General features: G+C 41.4%; 1 protein-coding gene across 2 annotated transcripts in view; it reads left to right on the top strand.

Moving 5' to 3' along the window:
- Positions 1-1,661: 1,661 nt before the first annotated feature.
- Positions 1,662-22,191, top strand: part of CA8 (carbonic anhydrase 8) — a 91,478-nt gene continuing 70,948 nt past the window's right edge. For both annotated transcript variants that reach the window (XM_045561073.1, XM_045561072.1), the window contains exons 1-3: positions 1,662-1,908; positions 3,090-3,281; positions 20,771-20,895. In XM_045561073.1, coding sequence (XP_045417029.1) covers positions 1,809-1,908; positions 3,090-3,281; positions 20,771-20,895 — 417 coding nt within the window. In that variant the 5' untranslated portion in view covers positions 1,662-1,808. The remainder of the gene's footprint in view (positions 1,909-3,089; positions 3,282-20,770; positions 20,896-22,191) is intronic.

Raw genomic sequence — 22,191 nt, forward strand, 5'->3', positions numbered from 1 at the left:
GGCTTTAGGGCAGGCTTCTGCTTCTGCCAATCCCAGGCTTACAAAGGTGCAGGGGAAAGAGTGTGTGCTAAATAACACTCAGAAAGCAGTGAGTGAAGAATGAATTTGCTTTTTCATACGGCTCCAGTCCTCTGGACAGTATGGCCAACTTTCTGATCTTTGCGTTAAGGGGAAAGAAAAATTACACAATTGCTTGAAATCCACAGGTTACCATCAAAACTAATGCTGGCCAATAGTTTTCACCTATTTTGCTAAAACTTCCAGAAAGTGGTAGAATTGACTGATCTGAGTCCCCACCCCCCTTTCAGTCCCACTCCACTTTCTGGAGAAGTCTGTAACAGCCAGTGAAGTGGCTTTTTAAGAAAGAGGAGATGCTGAGGAGGCAGTGAAAAATAGGAGCACAGAACCTAAAACTTCCCAAACTGATCATTGCATCCGTCTTTGAAGAACTGAGCGTTCATAAGGACAGGATCACTTGGGAACAGGCTATTCAAACTGCTAACAGACATCCTGGTGTGTTCACAGAGCACAACAACAACAACAACAACAACAAAACAAACAAACAAAAACAAACAAAAAAACAAAAAAAAAAAAAACCCACCAAATTATACTTAAGGTCCAAATCTGAGCTTATTATGCACATATATTTTCTAAAAATGTAGAGTTAACCTGCTTAGGGATTATTGACGAGGGCTTTTCAAAGGCCTGGGAACACAGGGCTGAGGTCGTTAACACTGGATTGGGAAGCATGTTCAAGAGGTAACAATGCGACCTCTTTGGATCAGGAAAGTTCCTGTTCGTTATGCAATGTGTGCATTTCATTATTTACACGGTCTCACTAGGCGATTGGGAGCTGTGTACACAGCAAAGTGAGCCTGTGGCAGCACACTAGACTCTGAAACCAGAACCAAACACCCTCTCTGAATTGCCTTTCACTACCCTTGTCTTTGAAATACTACTTTTTTCATGAAAAAAGTTCTCTAAATTATATCTACTTCTCTAGATGAAAACAAATTTTTTTTTCCTTAAACGTTTTTAGGAATTACAAGTTTCTTGGAAAATTTTCCATACTCGTTTTCATTTTGCTGTAAGGACAAAGCACAGAGTAAATACTCAGGAAGATTCAGCTAGGGAATCCCTTTTAATTTTGTGACGGGGGTCTCCAGCCCTCTCTCTTCTCCTACCCACGGCATCCCACCTCTCTCTTCTAGACCCGTTTCTTTTTGGTATTTCCCGGAGTACGGAGAATAAATAAGGGGAGAAAGCCTTATTTATTTCCAGGCCGGGCACACCGGGGTCCTGGGTGTTGACCTTGGTGACTGGCGGGGCGCTGGGCTGCCGGGCGGCGGGCGGAGCGGGGGCGGCCGGCGTGCGGGAGCGCCGGCGTGGTGGGGGCGACCCCGGGAGGGGCGGGCGAGGGGGGTGGGTTCTGCCGTTTCCGCGGCTTTGGCCCGGCAGCCCCGAGGCCCGTTTCGGGCCGTCCGCTCCCGCGGTCCCCCTGCCAGGGAGCAAAGGGGGCGGATCCTCGAGTGCCAGACACGCCCCGGGCGGGTTTATAACTGGCCCGGCGCCCGCTCCTGGAACTGCGGCTGAGCTCTCGCTCCGCCGGGGACCCGGGCCGCGCTCCCCGCGCTGGTCTCCGGCGAGTCGGGGACGCTCGCACGCGCGCCCACCCCCGCACGCGCCCACCCTCGCGCCGGCCTTCCCTGCCGCGCGCTCCCGCCCACGCGCGCCCCACTCCGGCCCGCTCGCCCCGCGGACGCGCAGGCACCGCCGGCGAGGGCGCCCCGGGGTCCCGCGGCATTCCCATGGCTGACCTGAGCTTCATCGAAGATTCCGTCGCCTTCCCGGAGAAGGAGGAGGATGAGGAGGAAGAGGAGGAGGGAGTGGAGTGGGGCTACGAGGAAGGTAACCGGCCGCAGGTCAGGGTGTCCGGGGTCCCGGGACGGCGCGTCACTGTCCCGCCGAGCCGGGGGCTCTGCGTCCTGGGGCTGTTGCGCGTTCCGCGCACCACCGTGTCCCCTCTTTCCCACGGGCGTCTCCGCCACTTTCCCACTCCCCTGGCGCGTTGCGGGGCGGGGGACACTCCAGGGAGGCGTGCCCGCCGCCCGCGTTCGCCCGCCGCCCGCGTTCGCGCCCGGGAGCCTGCGGGGGCGGCGGTTCGCACCTTGGGTCCCCGCAGGGAGGCCAAGCCCGCGAGCCGTGCCTGTCCCTTTTCCGCCTCCCGAGTAGCCAAGAAGAGCAACGGTACATTGTACCCAACACCTTGGAAAGACTGCTGGTGACACGCACGGTTTTTTGCTTGCATTGAGGACTGTGGAGAGAAAGTATTTCTGCCTCTAGTCTTTTCGTGAAGGAGGATACTGGCGACGCGCAGCTTTCTGAAACATGTCTTTAATCATAGGCTGGATCACGGGTTGGCCAGAAGGAGTTGGCTTTTAAAAAACTTAGTTTCCTGAATGTATCCCTCAAGACGTCGGGCTTCTTAATAGAGCTAACCATTACTGATGTTTACCACATACATTGAAATAAATATAGAATATATTATTTTAATTATAAACATTTGGAAAGAATAAATATTATGTATGTGTTTATACATGTATATACGTATATACATGTGCACAGTTTAAGATACTGTATTTGCCTTTCTGATAAGAGGTGCTTATTCACTAGCATCAGAGTTACCGTTTTTGGCTGTCACCAAGCACGGTGAAAGTTACAGCTATTCCCCAGGTACTGAGCATAATCAAACTCATGAGCAGAGGAAATTTTTGTGGTATCATTTTTTCTAATCACTTAAAGATGACTTAAATTTCCTAGAGTCATAAATTATTACATCTATGTGGACAAATACAAATAGAGCATTTTGTTAGTCCAGGGGTTTGTATGTGGTATTTGATGATATTAGATCATTCAAATAATGAATGCAAAAACTCACATTACCAGATTTCATCTGTATGGTGATGGCAGTCATAACCCTCTTCATAATGTCAAGGGTCATAAAAGTGTTTATACTAGTTTTTACATGTCAAATTTTACTGTAACTTATTTTTTTAACCTGTTCTTAATTTATTTCATTTTGTCCTTAGGTGTTGAGTGGGGTTTGGTGTTTCCTGATGCCAATGGGGAATACCAGTCTCCTATTAACCTGAACTCAAGAGAAGCTAGGTATGACCCCTCACTGCTGGACATCCGCCTCTCTCCAAATTATGTGGTCTGCCGAGACTGTGAGGTCACCAATGATGGACATACCATTCAGGTTATCCTGAAGTCAAAATCAGGTATTTTAGAAGATTCGTTTGTGTGTTCTTGTAAACTAGAAGTCAGCATGGAGCTATTGAACTCTGGTTTAACTAGTATGATTTTAAAGATACAGTTAACATAGCTCTATTTTCAGGATACCCTTTATGTATTATAAAATACACTTTTTTGGTAAGTATTTCCTAAGACAATTTTGAAAGGATAAAAGGGTGAAATTATGAAGATATCAGTTGGTTGTTCTGCTTCGTATGAGTTATTGGAACAACCTTGGTTTGGTCATCTTATATAATACTTTGTGGAATATGAGGAAAGGTATATGTGGGTATACTCATCTGCACTTTGTCCTAAATTGTTGATTAGCTTAAATCATTTAGATAATCATAATTCTCTGTTTTACTACTTTGTGAAACTAAAGATTATGAGTTATTGACATAATCTGGCATTCAAGTCAGACTTTTCAAGTTAATTGTGTCTACGGTATCAATATGACAAGAAGAATTTTAACTAATAGCAATTAAAAACATACTGTAGACTCAGCCACAGATTTAAATGGCAAACAAAGCTCTTGCTTTTTTACATTTATTTAAGTCTCCCTACTCCCCTCTGAACCTATTTGAGATGGATCTGAAATATCTTCTGGAGAAGGTATTGGAAATTTCCAAGGAAATTTCCAGTTTTCCAAGGAAATTGGTTTTGGCTTAATTGTAGGGGAGAGGAAAACAGATTTTTAAAAAATTAGCATTAATATCACGCTTTTCATAAGAAAAATAACTATCTTTCCCTCTTGTGAAGAATGTAAAACTAGAGTATGTTGAAATATCAGAACATGCTTAATAAACAGAGACTGGGTGTTCTAAAATTAATTCTAAATCAATAAATTTTATATTTTAGACCATAAAATCTTTAGGTTTATTAGGTAAGGCAGATATTGATTTCCAACTATGGATTTTTTTATTCACTGTGGATGTTTCTGAGCTTTAATTTAGAATCCATGAGCTAGTCATAGATTCATGTCACCTTCCTTGCTGTTCTGAGTTTAGTCAAGGTATGGGCATGACCCAAAAGAGATTTTTGGTTTTATATGTACTTGTACTTAGTTAAAGAGATGTTTCACATGTAAATTTCAACTTAAATCAGATTTTTTTTGGCAGAAAGTTTATCTATTATGGGAAATTATTAAAGTACATTGTAAAATTGTTGAATGCTGACTGTTCTGGCATATAAAAAACATTTTAAGGTAGTGCATGTGTGTTGATATGTTGATGTGCCTTTGTACTTCTGATAATGAATGTTTATATATCCATACAACAAAAATGGCATTTCATGTCAGACAGCATGGTGAGTGTTGGTTGTATACAAGTGGAGAAGACAGCTCTTGAGGATTCATAGTCTAGTGAAAACTCAGTTCTTTAAAGTTCTACTATATGTGTGGTATGGCCAGTGTTATACAGAATCACTGGAGCATAGAGGGATGACTAAGTGAAAGTACCCACTAGGCCAGTGTGTCCAGTCCTGCTCTAGATTGGAAGTATTTTTTTTGGTGTCATTGGGTGTTGGATGTCATTGCTGTGTTGCCTGCTAGCTTCCAGTGTTGCGACTGCAAGATCTAGTGCCATTCTGTGTCTTTTTTCTTTTTCCCTCTCTGGCACCTTTTACACTTTTCTCTTTATAGCAGTTTTGAAATTTTACAGCCATATGGTTTGGTGGGGCTCTTTTTTCATCCTGTGCTGGGCACCTGGTGGGTTCTTTCAATCAGGATAATTGTGTCTTTTATTTATTAGAAATGTTCTTATATTTCTTGTATTTGTTCATTGATAAATTTTCTGGTTTTTTTTTCCTCCTCTTTCAATAATTCCTACTTTCTTGTTGCCTTTTTCTTCTACTTTCTGTTAGAGTTCCTCAGATTATAATCTTTTAGTCTTTCTGTTAGACTCTTAATTTCTGCTGTCACATTTTTAATTTCTAAAGAATCATGTTTATTCTATGAATTTAAAAAATTTTTTAAAAACACAGCATCCAGTATTTATTTCATGGATGTAGGATCTTTCTTCATTCCTTTTTGTATTGTTTTTTTTTTTTTCTGCTTCCTGCCTGTTTATTCTGGGTTCCTTCTTCTCTTTGTTTTTGTCTCTCTCTTTTATTTTGGAGGTTCTCTTCAGATGTCTAGTGATTATTGGCTCCTTGTTCGACTTAGGAATGGGTCTAAGATACAGGTTAGAATCTCTGTGCATTGGGCAGTGATTGAAGCCTGGTGGGCCTCCCAGTCGCGTGATTAGGCAGGGGCCTGGCCATGTTGTTGGAGCCATCTTTGCAGGTTTTATCAATTTCTCTGGAATTTGCCCATCCCCTGTTTGTATTTTCTTTTTTATTTTGGGGCTGAGGGTGAGGGTGGCTCACAGCTGGCTGCCAGTTTTCTGCCTGTTGGCCACAGACAGGAGAGTGCCACCATTTGGCATGTCCACATTCCCTTCATCTTCTGCCAGGGGTGGTAAAAGGTGGCTGCCTGTCCATGGGGGATGGGATCGGGAGATTTAACTGCTGCTTTTAAAGACTTTAAATCTGTTTTCCTGTTTTCATTTCCTACTCTGTGCCTCCACATTCCACCCCCGAGTCCTTTCTGGTGTCTTCGTCCATTCAGGCTGCTGTAACAAAATACCTTGGACTGGGTAATTTATAAATAATAGAAATTTATTTCTTACAGTTCTGGAAGCTGGGAAGTCCAAGATCAAGGCGCCAGCAGATTCTGTGTCTGGTGAGGGCTGCTCTCTGCTCCATAGTGGCATCTTGTTGCTGTGTCCTCACATGACAGAAGGCAGAAGGGCCAAATAGGCTCCCTCTAGCTCTTTTATAAGTGCCCCAATCCCATTCGTGTAGCAGAGCCCTCATCCCTTTCACCTGGTCACCTCCTAAAAGCCCCATCTCTTAACACTGTTGCATTGGGGGTTAAGTTTCAACATGAATTTTGGGGGGAACACAAGCATTCAGCCCATAGCACCTGGGTTCTGTGGCAGGAATTGCCTGCCTTTTGTGAACTTCCTGTTCCTGTAGTTACTTAGCTTTTAGCTTTCTCTTTATAGCTAAATCACTAACTACCTTTTCTTCTTCTTTCCAGCCTCCTCCCCCTCCCTGTCAAAATGTTTTTTTTATTTGGCATTTCTCTTGTGCAGTTATCTCCATTCTTGTTTATTTTGCCCTGGCAAATTTGTGCCCTTTTTATTTAGTGAGGATTGAGGAGGGGGGAGAGATCAAAGTGTGAGTGCTGTCCTCCTTGTCTAACTCGAGGTGCTCAAATACGACATGCTGTCTTTGTAAATAAAAAAAAAATTATTGTGATAAGCACAATTTTTTTTAGAAATGGAAGTTGACTTCGTACCTACCATCCACTGTGCTGAAACTCAGGCCTTCCTGAGACTGTCAATGGCCTGGGTTACTTAGTTTCTTCCTTTTTCGTTTTTTTTTTTTTTGCTCAACGTATATTAAAGAATCATAAAGAATTTCCAAAAAGGGTTACAACAGTTGAAGTATAATTTAAATGCTTAGAGTTATCAGACTAAAGCTTTTAATGTAATCTTAATGACATTATTCCTGTATATAATATCCCATCTGGAGATACTGCCTTGAAGTTGGGGCTTTTTGTGAGCATGAGTGAGTCCCCTGTCCCTATCCTGCTAGTCGTGCGACTCTGCTGGAACTTCTCAGGCTGATCTCCTCATCTCCTAAATCCAACAGGCACCTTAGAATTCTTACAGTTCCTTAACTCTGCTGCATTTGAAGTGGAATTTTTGGAAATTCTCTCACCTGTTGGTCTCTGTGCCACACGGTCTCCTGACATTTCTTTCTAATTCTGGCTGCCTTTTCTCTGCCAGTTCTTCGTGCTCCACTATCCTTAAATAATGGGGTCTCTCAAGGTTTCCTCCCAGACCCTCTTCCCATACTGCATGCACCCCATGAGCAGTGCGTCCATACAGACTGGGTGCTAGTCTGTCCAGGGTTCTGCTTTCCCATGAGGCAGCAAATGAGCTTAGGAAAGGGACAACCACGGTAGGTCCTCTGAGTGGAATGGGCCTCTGGGGGTGGCCAGTCAGCCTCCCCTCTCAGACCCTTTGGCACGTGGTTGGGCAGCCTTGGCTTTAACAGCTCAAGGAAGGATATTCATTCCTCACGAGGAAATCCATTTTGCTTTTGAGTAATTCCAAACGTCAGAAAGTTCTGTGTTCTCCCCCATTGTTTCTATTTTAGGTCCCTGGACCTACACCAAACAAATATCAAACAAATATTGTACTTCCACTTGAGATCCTTTAGAATACTGACTATAGTCATACTATCATGCAGTTGCCATTTTCCCTTGCAGGCATATTTAGTTATTTCAGCTGTTGCTCATGTGGTAGTCCTTATTGATCATTTACTATAGGAGTCATTTACTCTCAGGACTTACCTCTCTGAGAGCCAGGCAGATACTATCAATGAGAACAACCAGGAAAGCAAAAGATTGTACATAGCTACTGACCCTCTGCTTCATTTGCAGTGTTGAGGGGCAGTAGGGCCTGGTGGTGACTGTGGGAAACTGGCAAACTGCAGAAAGCATGCCTAGTTTTCCAGATGTTTAATATGTCAGGAGAAGCTGGAGATGTGCACCTGTGAACCAAACATACATGTCCACTGGTTTCATTTGGCCTATGGGGTGTAGTTGGCAATCTTTGCTTCACTTTATGCAAGGTAACATGCTTTGGGTAAGGTAAATATAAATTAGACCCAAGGCCTGCCCTCAAGGAGGTTACAGCGGTAGGTCATAGAAGGTAGGTATATAAGGAGAGATTATTTTTGGTAGAAATCATTAGGAAAGGATTTATGGAGGGAGTAGCATTTGGAATGATCTTTGAAGGGTGAATAGCATTTGGATATGGGGAGCCTGGGATGGGTGGGAAAGGGGTACAGGAAGCAAAAAAACATGTGTATGGAAAGTTCTAGAGATCATAAGAGGAAAGGCAAATCCTTCACTATAGCTGGAAGGAAAAGCTCATTCATGATAAAGGGTGTTAATGGGAAATATTAATATTATAGGCTTTTTTGGAGCAAATTCAGGAGAGACCCTGAACAGAGTCTAAAGAGTATAACTTTTTTTTTTCGGTAGGATAAAGTCATAATTAGCATGTTGTTTTAGGAAAATTAACCTGGCAGCCCTGAGTGAGATGGGATCTGGGAGAGACTAGGAGCCAGTTAGAAGATTAGTGCAAGAGACTCCATTGACCAAGACCACAGCCATTGCAGTGTTATTGGAAAAGGAGGGGTGACACAAGAGAGGTCTCTCAATGCAATCCTAAGAACTCCAGTGGGTGGTTATGTGGAGCTGGGGAGAGGAGGGAGCTATTGGAGAGATGCCAAGGGGTGTAGTCCTCATGACTGGACCATGGCTTGGGTCCTGTCACTATTCTACCTCTGCTCTGGGTGTATTTCAGGGTGGCAGAATCCCTCTTAATATTTAATTGAACCAAGCATTGCATTCCAGGTGTGGCCTGACCAGACTATTGGTCCTATTATCTTGAGTATGGAGAATTTATTAAGGCTGCCACATGTATCATTTATTTTCTTAGGAGGACAAATGGATTACTGTACCTTAGGAATCTTAACATTTATGGCACATAGACAAATGAAAATTGAACATCTTTACAATGGTATATAGATTATAAGTATGAAATATAAAGTATAAGTATAAAAATATAATTATAGATTTCTAGCCTGAGTGATTTGATATTTAAGGAGTGAGAAAATGGGAGACTGTGCAAGCTTGTGCAATAGAACTTCATTCTATCTGACTACAAGCAATGTCTTAAAAGTAATGGCATTTTTAATGGACCATCATTACGGGAGAAATTGCTAATCAAGATAGGTCATTTGTGCCCTTCTCTATAACTTATTATAGAAATGTTAATTAGAAAATTTTACTTCTGGATCTCTTATAATTCTCAATACTAATTTTAGATTAGATGATTATTGTCATTAATCATACTTTTTCCCCCCAAAATGTGACAACTCTTTATAGTGTTTCTTAGCAACCTTGCTGATTTAAAGATGACATTATCAAAAGTATCTTAAAATTATTGTCACTAAAGAAGAGTCTCTATATTTTTTATTTACATGAAATGTCAGGGCTGAATTTCTTTATGATTATATGTATTATTGGCTAACTTTGGGGACCCTGAATTACCCAGACAGTTGCTGAGATCTGCTTCACTTTGCTCATGCGCCACTCTGCCCAGTTTAAATGGTCTATTCTCTGTGCTGTTGCTGTGATCTTTACCCTTAAGAGCTGAAGATATTTATTCTTTAATATGAAATAAAGCTGTAGGTTAAAAGCCAAAGACGGTAAAAAATGATTGAAAAATTTTTGCTTTTAATTCTAAGGCTTTTAATGTCAAAGAAGAACTAATTAATACTTTTTTTGGAAAATTTTACACACGTATATGGGGTTCCTTAAAAGTTAATCAAAATATCTATAAACATACTAAGAATAAACTGTGTGGGGCTTTGGATGCCTTGCAGGACGTATCAGGGACCCACTGGTGCTGGGCTCCCTCCGTGGTGGAGACCTGGCTCCGGCAGGTTGGCCTCGCCTGTCTTTGCCTGGGCTGGGACAGCAGCTTTCTGACTGGTTAGGCTTGCCCTTCGTCACTCTGTTGTCCGTGCAAGTTCCCTGCCGGATAAACTCCAGCTCCTAAGTGTAGGCTGCATGTCTCCTGATGCCCACTATGAACCTGCCTTTGACTGCTGGCAACTTCTAACTTTTTTCTCTTGGAACACACTTAAGCTGTTTCATATCTCTGAGCCTTTCTCAGGCTCTTTTCTCTGTTCTGAATGCACTTTCCTTTTCTTCTCTCAGCTTACTCCTCAAGACTCAGCTATCATCTTCTCGGGGAAGTCCTCCCCGACTTTGTGATCCCGGCTTGTTTCTGGCTTGTCCCTTGCCGGGTGCCCTCTTAGTACCTGTGCGCTTCCCTTTACTGCTCCCGAGGTGCTCTATTTAGATGCTGAGTTTAGTTTCTTAAGAACTGAGAATGCCTAGCCAGCTCCAAGACTGGCTTCTTCTCGCTTTGTACATTCAGTGGTCAGCACAGAACCAGGCATGGAGTCAGTCGCAAAATGTGTGTGTTGAGTTCGAATGCAAAGAGAGGAAATAAGCCTTGCACAAATTTACCTGCCTTTGAATTGTGTGGTAAATTTGTTTTCAGCACAGGGCTGTGGAAGCTTAGGTAGACTTAGATAAACATACATACGTCAAGTCTTTATGGGGTTCTCAGATCTTGCAGAGGCTTCCTCAGGGAGCTCTATTTATATCTCATGAGCGTAAAAGCCATGCCTATTAAATAGTACTAAAGACATGCTTTTAGCAATGGCATCAGCTTATTTTATATTCTTTGCACAAGTTTGTTATTCTAAGGAAATTCAGCATGTCGTCAGTACAAGTTTCACGTTGTTTCATTGTGATTTTATTGAACCTAATGACATCACAACTAATAAACCTGCCACGTAATGACTAAATATCACTCAGCAAAATTTGATCTTCATAAATGCAGGAAAATGTGCCCCTTTTAGTATGACTGGTTTCCTTATAAAAAATATGTAAGCCGTAAAAAGGGAGAATAATGCTTTAAGAGGATGTTGCCAAATGGATAAAATAGAGCAATTATTTATTTTTAGTCTATAAACAGAACCATTCTTGGGGGATGAACAGGTAATGCTTTTACCTGGCATTTCATAAAAGTCTTAATTCAGTATTTAGTCAGTTTTTATGGCTTTGTATGGCCATGTGATTTTAGTGGGGTTTAACATTGTGTTATTCGTCTGCAATAGAAGTGAAAGGTCCCCAGAGCCTGATTCCTGGCTGGGAGCTGCCTCTTTGTCACCTCTCCCCAGAGGACCAGGCCTGGGCAGAACACCTCCGTTTCTGTGTTCCTTTCAACCTCAGAATGTGAGATCCACGAGGATCTTCTTGTTTCATTGTCGTTTTATGGAACCTAACGATGTCACAGCTCATAAACCTGCCTTGTCGTGACCACGTATCACTCAGAAAAATCTGATCTTCATAACTGTATGAATTTACATTTCAGCCTAATAGAATGTGAGATCCACAAGGCCAGGGAATTTCGCCTGTTTTGTCAAAATCAGTGAATCCTACGCACTTATTACAGTGCCTGGTGCAAAGTAGTAGACGATCAGAAATGGTCTATTGATAGGATGAGTAAATGGACTCTCCTGGGCTTTGAACTTGTCCCTTTCAAAACATGGATCTGTACAGTTTGAATTTCTGGGGTGTTTACAATGTAAGCTCTATCTCTAAGTTTTCAAGGAAAGGCTTCGTTGCTGTTAAAGAAATACTTGGCATTGATCATGTGAGGAATATGTTTTTGAAGCATGAATGGTTTTGGTCCCCTGAAATCACCGTCAGGACCAGCTGTATCATCCGTTTCCATAAGAACACACTGGTAGACGTGCTCTGTAACAGTTTCAGAAGCACTGTGTGTGTGTATGTGTGTTCTGAGTGTATGTGATGAAGGGGTTTTGGGGAAAGATTTTTTAAATCCTCTTTCCCATTTCACATGTGCTTCATTTCACAATACTCTTTGTTTTTTCCTAGCAATGTGGAGCTGAGCCTTCTCTACATCAATTTTATCACCCTGTTTTAAAAGTAGAGTGTTTCAGAGCTCACCCGCTGGAGCCTTGGGTTAGGCTCTTGAAGGGCCTGGTGGCGGGTGTATTTTCTAGTTCAGATGACGCAGGCTGGGGTGCAGTGTGAGGCTTAGAAGAATCCTTCCCCTCTTTTTCCTTTCTGGTTTGGGAGATGAGGTACATAGTGGGTAGACTCCCAGTCTCCTTCCCGGTTTTTCTTAAGACCAAACTTGGACAGACAAGGGAAGGAGTGAGTTGTGAGGTTCTTCAGAAACTGTGGCACTCTGGTTGAAACAAAAGCATTTCCTACATTTTTAAATCCTCAGAATGAATGTTTATTGAAGAGGAAGAAGGAGTGAGCTTGCACCACAGTTCTGAATATCATCTCTAAACCTTTTTGATCCATGTATTAAAAAAATTTTTTTGATTGTCGTTCTCCCAGGAGGAATTACAGCTTAGAAATCTAGGCTTAGAGAATTCATTGTTTTTTAGTTCACGCTCACAGATGTGAAATTTGGTTTCCCTGTACCCCTGGGACATGGGTCAGAAGATTTGAGTTCCAGGCACTGTCCTGGAGCTTGCAAGGAAGGTGACTGCGGCAGATCATGCCCAGCCCCTCCCATCCCATTTTATCCCCTATTGGTGGGGATGACACTGACCTATCAGATTTGTTGTATGACCTAAATCAGACCAAGCATGAGAAAGGACACTAAAATCGTGTGACAGTCTTATCTTAAAGGCCGTGCGTCTCACCTCTCTTTCCCCTCAATGTGAAGTTTATCCACTTGGAAAAGTAAAAATTGCTTTTTTCTACAGATGCTCATCTTTGTTTGAGCTGGTGGAAAGCTTAGAACCAGATTTATAGGGCACCTTTAGCAAGGACTTCATGACCTCAGTTTTGTATGATAGCCTTGTTTCTCCATCTGTTTTCTACCTGTTTCTCTGATTCCCTATGTTCTTCTTCCTAATTTGTGCTGTCTGGCTGTATGTTATATGTACCATGACATAGCAGCCTTAAATACTTTTTGGAACAAGTTATTAAATTAAGAACCAACCAAACACGTAAATATTGCTACACCAATTCGCTTTCTTCTCCTTTGAGTTTTAGGGTAAGGATGAATGATAGCACTCTTCCTCCGGAGAGGTTTGGAACCTTTTATATCCTCCTCAAAGGAAACCCAAGTGTGAACGATAATCAGTTTCAAAGAGCCTACTTTTAGGGAGCAGTGGAGGTGAATTTTGTTAGCTAAATAATCAAAAATTCCTAGCTGATACTGTTTAGAATTGGAAGTTGCTAGAGGAAAAATATGCTGAACTAAACAGCCTTTATTTGTGTTGAAATTGGGCATTTGTTTGTAGTAAGCTTTATTTCAGTTTGTACATATGCTATCAGGAAGTTTTTAGCTAAACAAAGTGTCTTACTGCTTTAAGAGGTTCTTGTGCAAATGGAATTTTCATCATCCTTTAGTGTGCCCTTATTTGGGACAAAGTTCTGGATCTTATCCACAAATGAGAAAAAGAGATAGGGCCCTGTGGGACTGATGTTACTATTTTGAGTATTGTTAATATTTTATCACAGTTTTATTTTGTTTGCATTGTTTGTAATGCTGATGGGTCTTCTGCTTTTTTAAATTTCAGCATATTATGGGGGTACAAATGATTATGTTACATATATTGCCTTTGCCCTACCTGAGTCAGAGCTTGAAGCATGTCCATCCCCCAGACGGTGCTCACCACACCCATTAGGTGTGAATATACCCATCCTCCCCTCCCTCTCCCACCTGCCCAACACCTGATGAACGTTACTGTAAGTGCACTTAAGTGTGGGTCAGTTAAGTCAGTTAATACCAACCTGATGGTGAGTATATATGGTGCTTGTTTTTCCATTCTTATGATACTTCACTTAGTGGAATAGACTCCCACTCTATCCAGGGTAATACAAGAGGTGCTAGATCACCATTGTTTTTAGTGGCTGAGTAGAACTCCATGGTGTACATATACCATATTTTATTAATCGACTTATGTTTTAATGGGCATTTGGGTTGTTTCCATATCTTTGCAATTGTGAATTGTGCTGCTATAAACATTCAGGTGCAGATGTCTTTTTTATAGAATTTCTTTTTTTCCTTTGGCTAGATGCCCAGTGATGGGATTGCTGAATCAAATGGTAGGTCTACTTTTAGTTCTTTGAGATATCTCCAAACTACTTTCCGTAGAGGTTTCTGTACTAGTTTGCAGTTCCACTAGCAGTGTATGAGTGTTCCTATCTCTCTGCATGCACACCAATATTTATCGTTTTGGGACTTTTTGATAAAAGCCATTCTCACTGGAGTTAAGTGATATCTCACTGTGGTTTTGATTTGTATTTCCCTGATGCGTAGAGATGTTGAGCAATTTTTTATGTTTCTTGGCCTGTCTTGGTCTGTCTTCTTTTGAAAAGTTTCTGTTCATGTCCTTTGCCCACTTTTTAATGAGGTTGTTTGATTTTTTCCTTGATGATTTTTGTGAGTTCTATATAGATTCATTCTAGTTATCAGCCCTTTATTGGATGTGTAGCATGCGAATATTTTCTCCCATTCTGTAGGTTGTCTGTTTCGTGTTGTGATAGTTTCCTTGGCTGTGCAGAAGCTTTTTAATTTGTTCAGGTCCCATTTATTTATTTTTGTTGTTGCTGTGAATGTCTTTGGGTCTTCTTAATAAATTCTTTCCCTAGGCCAATGTCTATAAGAGTTTTTCTAACATTTTCTTCTAGAATTCTTATAGTTTCATGCCTTAGGTTTAAGTCTGTTATCCACCATGAGTTGATTTTGGTGAGAGGTGAGAGGTGTGGATCCTGTTTCAATATTTTACATGTGCCTATCTGATTTTCCAAGCGCCATTTATTGAATAAGGATTCTTTTCCCCAGTATATGTCTTTGTCTGCTTTGTCAAAGATGAGATGGCTATATGAGGATGGTTTTATATCTCGGTTCTCAGTTCTGTTTCATTAGTCTATGTCTCTGTTCTTGTACCAGTACCATGCTGTTTTATTTACCATAGCTTTGTAATAGACCTTGAAGTCTGGTAAATTAATGCCTCCCAATTTGTTCTTTTTGCTTAAGATTGCTTTTGCTATATGATATTTTCTCTGGTTCCATATGAAGTGTAGAATTATTTTTTCTAGACCTGCAAAAAATGATGTTGGTATTTTAATAGGGATTGCATTGAATCTGTAGATCACTTTGGGTAATATAGATATTTTAACAATGTGTATTCTGCCGACTCATGAGCATGGCATGGTTTTCCATCTGTGTACATTGTCTGCTATTTTTTTCCTCAGTGTTTCATAATTCTCCCTGTAGAGGTCTTTTACCTCTTTAGTTAAACATATTCCTAAGTATTTTATTTTCTCTGTTGCTATTTTAAAGGTTATTGAGTCTTTGGTTTGGTTCTCAGTTTGACTGTTATTGGCATATAGGAATACTGCTGATTTGTGTACATTCATTTTGTAAACTGAGACTTTGCTGAATTTGTTTATCAATTCGAGTAGTCTCATGGCAGAATCTTTGGGGTTTTTGAGATATAAGATCATATCGTCAGCAAAGAGCAATAGTTTGACCTCTTCTGCCCCCATTTGGATGTCCTTGATTTCCTCCTCTTGTCTGATTGCTCTGCCCAGGACTTCCAGCACTATGTTGAATAAAAGTGATGATAGAGGGTAACCTTGTTTGGTTCCACTTCTAAACGTGAATACTTTCAGTTTTCCCTGTTCAGTATGATGATGGCTGTGGGTTTATTATATATGGCTTGTATCATTTTTAGGCAAGTGCCATCTATGCTTATTTTGTTTAGAGTTTTTATCATAAAAGGGTGCTGAATTTTGTTGAATGCTTTTCCTGCATCTATTGAAAGGATCATATGGTTTTTGTTTTTACTTCTATTTATGTGATGAATTACATTTATAGATTTGCATATGTTGAACCATCCCTCCATCTCTGAGATGAAGCTTACTTGGTTGGGATGGATTATTTTTTTGATAAGCACCTGAATTGAGTTTGCTAGGATTTTATTGAGAATTTTTGTATCTATATTCATAAGAGATATTGGTCTGTAGTTTTCTTTTTTTGTTGCGTCCTTTCCTGATTTTGGTATCAGGGTGATGTTGGCTTCATAAAACCTGTTGGGGAGGATCCTTCCTTCTTGATGTTGTAGAATAATTTCTGCAGGATAGGCACAAGTTCTTTGTACATCTGGTAAAATCTGGACTGGGACTTTTCTTCCTAGGAAGGTTTTTTATTGCTGCATCAATTTCGCTACTTGATATTGGTCTGTTCAGGAATTCTATTTCTTCCCGACTGAGCCTAGGGAGGCTATGTGTTTCTAAGAATTTGTCCATTTCCTCCAAATTTTCAAGTTTATGTGGATAGAGGTTTTTATAGTATTCATAGAAGATATTTTGTATTTCCATGGTATCAGTTGTAATTTCTTCTTTTTCATTCCTGATGGAGCTTTTTAGAGTCCTTTCTTTTCTGCTTCTCATTAACCTAGCAAGAGGTGTGTCAATTTTGTTTATTTTTTCAAAGAACCAACTTTTTTTTTATTGATCTTCTATGTAGTTTTTGTGTTATCAATTTTATTTAGTTCTGCTCTGATCTTTGTTATTTCTTTTCTTCTGCTGGGTTTGGGGCTGGTTTGCTCATACTTTTCTGGTTCTTTGAAATGATTCATTAGGTCGTTGATTTGAGATCTTTCTGTCTTTTGGATATAGGCATTTATGAATATAAAGTTTCCTCTCAGGACTGCTTTAGCTGTGCCCCACAGATTTTGATAACTTGTGTCTCCTTTATCATTTAGTTCAAAGAATCTTTTGATTTCCATCTTAATTTCCTCCTTCATGTGATAATCGTTCAGCAGAAGGTTGTTTAGTTTTCATGACTTTGTGTAGAGATGAGAGTTTCTGTTGGAGTTGATTTCTAATTTTATTCCACTGTGGTCTGAGAAGATGCATGGTATAATTTCTATTTTTTAAGTTTGTTGAGACATGTTTTGTGGCCTAAGATATGGTCAATCTTAAAGAATGTCTCATGAGCTGATGAGAAGAAGGTATATTCAGTGGTTTTGGGGTAGAATGTTCTATAAATGTCTGTCATTCCCATTTGTTCTACAGTTCTGTTTAAGTCCATTGTTTCTTTGTTTATTTTCTGTTTGGAGGATCTGTCCTGTTCTCTCAGAGGGGTGTTGAGGTCCCTGGCTATTACGGTGTTGCTGTTTATCATTTTGTTTAGATCAAGTAGGATTTACTTTATGAATCTGGGTGCACCTGAGTCAGGTGCATAAATATTTAGAATTGTTATGTCTTTGTGTTGAATTATACCCTTCACCATTATATAATGACCATCTTTGTCTGTCATTACTTTTGTTGATTTGAAGACTAAGTGATCGGAAATCAGAACTGCTATGCCAGCTTTCTTTCGGTTTCCGTTTGCATAGAATATTGTTTTCCATCCCTTCACCTTGAGTATGAATAAGTTCTTGTGGGTTATATGTGTTTCCTGGAGACAGCAGATACTTGGCTTGTGTATACTTATCCATTCAGCCAGCCTATATCACTTTAGTGGGCAGTTCAAGCCATTCACATTTATTGAAAGAATTGATAAGTGGGGCAGATTTCTGTTCATACTGTTGAGTTGTACCTCATTGCTTTATTTTCTCTCTCAAACCATTGTAGTATCTGGCCTTTGACCTTTAGCTTTTGGATGATTTTACACTGGTGAGTGTCTATTGTGCTGATTCGTGTGTACCACTGTTCTGAGTATTTCCTGGAGGGCAGGTCTTGTCTTGATGAATTCCTTCAGTCTTTGCTTGTCTGAGAAGGTCTTTATTTCTCTTTCATATAAGAAACTTTGTTTTTTAGCATACAAAATTCTAGGCTGGGTTTTATTTTGTTTGAGAAGACTGAGAATGGGTCCTCAGTGTCTTCTTGCTTGTAAGTTCTCAGTTGAGAAATCTGTAGTTAGTCTGATGGGTTTTCCTTTGTATGATACCTGCTTCTTTCACCTTATAGTTCATAGGAGGGCCTCTTTTGTGTTTTTTTGGCCATTCTAATGGCTATGTGTCATGGTATCTTCCTGTTTGCACTGGATCTCCCAGGAGTCCTTTGAGCTTCTTGTACCGGGATGTCTAGATTTCTAGCAAGGCCAGGGAAATTACCTCCATTATATCCTCAAATAGTTTATCCAACCCTTGTGTATTTTCTTTTTCACCCTCAGGAATGCCTATGATTCTTATGTTAGGCCTCTTCACATAATCCCACATTTCTCGTAGGCTTTCCTCTTTTCTTTCTATGCTCTATCTCTGCAACTGACTTGTTTAATAGAAAGGTGTTATCTTCAATCTCTGAGATTCTTTCTTCTGTTTGATCTACTCTATTCTTAAGGCTTTATACTGTGTTTCATAATTCCTTGAATGAATTCTTTGTTTCCAGAAGTTCTGTTTGATTTTTCTCTATTATGTCAATTTCTTTAGTGAATTTTTCTTCCAAGTCCTGGATGTTTTTTGTGGTTTGTTTGTGTTGGGCATCCATTTTCTCTTGCATTTCATTGAGTTTTCTTAAAATCCATGTTCGAAATTCTTCTTCTGTCATTTTAGTGTTCTGATTTTGGTTGTATCTATTGGTAGAGAGCTGGTGTTCCCCTTTGGGGGTGTTTCTGTTTGATTCTTCATACTTTCAGAGTTCTTTCGCTGATTCCTTCCTATCTGGAGCAGCTGTTGCTTCTTACCTTTGGATTTTTGTTTAGATAATGACACGCAGGGTATAGTCTCTGAGCCAGTAGGTGGTGCTTTTGGGTGAGAATTGACCACACCCTGTATGATGAGTCAGTAGATGCAGTAAAAGGGTGTGCAGAATGACCTCCCTGTCCGTAGGTGGCGCTTACCAGGAAGAGCAAGCTGCAATGTTGTTTTTAGGTCCTGTAACCAGCTCTCATTCCTCTGGAGAGGCACTTTAGTGCCTCAGGTGGTGGATGGTGCCCTGAGACTTCCAGGTGTGTCCTTATTCTGCACCTCAGCAGGGGTGGGTGGGGGAGTGAGGCTGGATGGGGCTGGGTTGGGTGAGCCTGTCCTCAAGCTCCACAAATGCTTTTAGCAGAGGTCAAAATTCTATTCCTTGCCTGTGGGCAAAGCTGCAAGGGAGGGGCTGAAATGGCCCCACTCAACAAGAAAATATGGGTATGGAGTTGGGGCTGTCTGAGTTCTGCAGTCTGGAGCAGGCCTTGCTCCTTTCCACCCTCCTCTATTCCACAGTTTCTCCCGGGCCTCTTCCAGCAGGGAGGACCTCAAGCCAGCTGAGCTTCCTCTGGCTGTGATGGTAGCTGGGAGGGTCCCTGCCCAGGATCATGGCCTGACCTGAGAGCTTGGCCCTCCTGTGGGAGGAGGGGTGCCCCTCCAGCATGCTGCAGCTAGGACCCACTTTGATCTGCCCCTGAAGGCACACACACCCCAGTAGACTAGTTCACAAAAATACTTTCTGTGCCCCTGGGTAATGCTATGGAGACCTAGGTTTACGGGATCTGGCCTGCAGGCCTGTCCCCCGGGACCCGGAGATGAATCCCTGACCCTGCTAGGGAGAAGAATGCTGGGCCCACGTCACCCACGAGGTTCCCAAGCTGAATCAATGTCTCTCCACCTTGGGGTTTGCCCCACTCTGCTGGAGTCAGCAGGCAAACAGCACCATGGAGGGCCGGAGTGTAGGGAGCTCACAGAGTACCCCTCAGTATGCTTCAGGGCCTCTAAAGGAAAGGTCCTGTTCCCCATGGATGTCTCTGGGTGGTGGCTAAATTGTCTCTCTGGGAAGCCGCAGGTCAGGGAGGGGAAGAGAAGAATGAGGCAATATGGTGCCTGCCAATTGGCTAAGGTCTGTGGGGTGGGAGGTGTCCCGAAGGAGCTGGGAGCCTGGGACCTTGTCTGCAAGAGGCTCTCTGCTCACTGGTGGCAGAAGTCTGTGGGCTGGTGTCGGCAGGTCTCTCCAGGAGCTTGGGAGCCCACCAGCAGTCCGAGATGCAAGGGAGGGGAATTTTAACTGCTCTGCCTACCCTTGTTGCTGGTCTCCAAGCCTCTCTGGGCTTTGACCCTGCCGATGCCTTTCTCCTTCTGGTTTTGCTATACAGCCTCTTCCCGTGAAGTCTCTTGTAGGTTTAGGCACCCTTCCCTCTGACCCTCATCTGATCTATGTTTGTCTGCCTGTTTGTGTTTTTCAGTTTCATCAAAAATCTTTCCTTCCTGTAGAGACACTCTGGCGGGAGGTGTTTCTTGTCCGCCATCTTGGCTCTCTCTCAGTCATCTGGTTTTTAAGTGTCATTTCATAGTTGATTGACTTAATACTGATCAATCCTCTTCATGGATAATTTTGTTAGTCTACATACCTGTTCTCTAAATTGAAAGCCTACTGGTACAAATGGCTGATCTGTAAACACAGTTTAATTTATTGATTGATAGGTCTGTAACAAATTATTGGTCAATCTGAGACTTAAACCAAATTCTTGTCTCCTGGTCAATGTTAAGCTTAAGTCTCAGGGAGGAATTTATTTTCCTTGTTTACTACTGAACTGAAAACATGCAGGAAGTTAAAGTATACATATCATTACCAAGTTTTTCGGTTTTTAAATTTCTGCTGTATCTGAATGGCCAGTAGAAGAATTTCAGCCAATCTCAGTTTACATTTACCTCACAGTCATGATATATTTCTCATTTTGGCTTCATGAATTTAATTTATAGAGCTCATAGAGGTTTTTAGCCTGAAAAAAGGCTCCAATGTTTATGATGTCCTAATAAATTTGTGATATAATTCAATAAGGTTTTTCTTTTTCAGTTCTTTCGGGAGGACCGTTGCCTCAAGGGCATGAATTTGAACTGTATGAAGTTAGATTTCATTGGGGAAGAGAAAACCAGCGTGGTTCTGAGCACACGGTTAATTTCAAAGCTTTTCCCATGGAGGTAAGAATAACACATCATCTTGTAAAAATCTCGTTCGAATAAAGTGTTCAGTGATTTACTGAAAATGATTTAGTTTAAAGGTAGATGCTTAGCTCTTGAATTTTTATCAATTTATACTAAAATAAACAAGTGCAGTGTAAGCCTGGGGCAGCTAGTGACGCTTCGTGTCTACTTTAATGGGCTTGGAGTGTGCGCATGAGCACTCAGCCAAAAAGGTAATCTACAGGATTAAGTTTCATCCTAGTGTTATTATTGTTACTATTGTAAAAATTCTGCTGCCTCTGCAAATTCAGTAGGTGACTTTTGTAGGTGTTATGAGTGGGTGATGAGCCGAAAACAAATAACTGTTAGAAAAACCTCCGGAGTAATTAAAAGTCTTGTTTAGTTAGTTTAAAATTGGTAGTTTGGTTTTTTTTCACCCTGTGCCATTAGGGGAAGGGAGGGAGAAAGGATGAGGAAGAAGGAGAGATTTTTAGAGTGACTCTTTTGTATGAAGAATTTCCTTCCCCACTTATCTTTTTTGTTATCTCTGCTCTCTCTTCAATATCCAGTTGAAGTATGATGTCTGCCATGGGAGTTTTTCTGAGTTCCTTCCCTAGGCAGAATTTGTTTGTCCCTCTCGGTGCTCTCGGTATACTCGTTAGGTCACTGCTGTGGCATTGGCCCCATGGACTGTAACATTTAGTGTCCAGCATGTCTTTCTCACTGACTGTGGGCTCCTGAAGACAGGGGCTCCCTCTCACCCCTCTGTTCACTGCCAGGCACGTTGTAGACGAGCAGTCCATGCTGGTGAAATTGCAGGGATGTCCCTGTTGCTCCAGGCCTTGTTGGTATTTCTTTCCACAAGGAACCTCAGTTCACCCCAGGAAATAGCCCTTTGTTGGCAGGAAAGAGTATGTTTTGGGGGCTGCTGGAATGCCAGCGTGCTCTCTCCGTCATTCCCAACTGCACATATGCTTAATATTAAATATAGAATTGCTCATGGCCAGATACCACATCCTGTACCACCTCAGTGCCTGGAAATCACTACTGTTTAATTTTATATAAGTGATACATGTACTTTGGAGGATTAAGTTGAAGTATTTCTCAGCATTACTTTAATTATAATTAAAAAAAAACCTCTTTGAAAGTTCAAGATATCCCTCTCTTTCAAAAAGACCCAATCCTTAAAAGTAAGATGTTAGCAATTTTTTAAGGCTGGAGAGAAAAACACAAAACTGAGGTATGTTGAAGAGCGTATGAGGTGTGGGATGGTGAGGGCAGTAAGAGGAGGCAGCTTCTTAAAGGCCTGGTTGG

The sequence above is a fragment of the Lemur catta genome, chromosome 9, assembly GCF_020740605.2.
Source record: "Lemur catta isolate mLemCat1 chromosome 9, mLemCat1.pri, whole genome shotgun sequence".
Taxonomy (NCBI): domain Eukaryota; kingdom Metazoa; phylum Chordata; class Mammalia; order Primates; family Lemuridae; genus Lemur; species Lemur catta.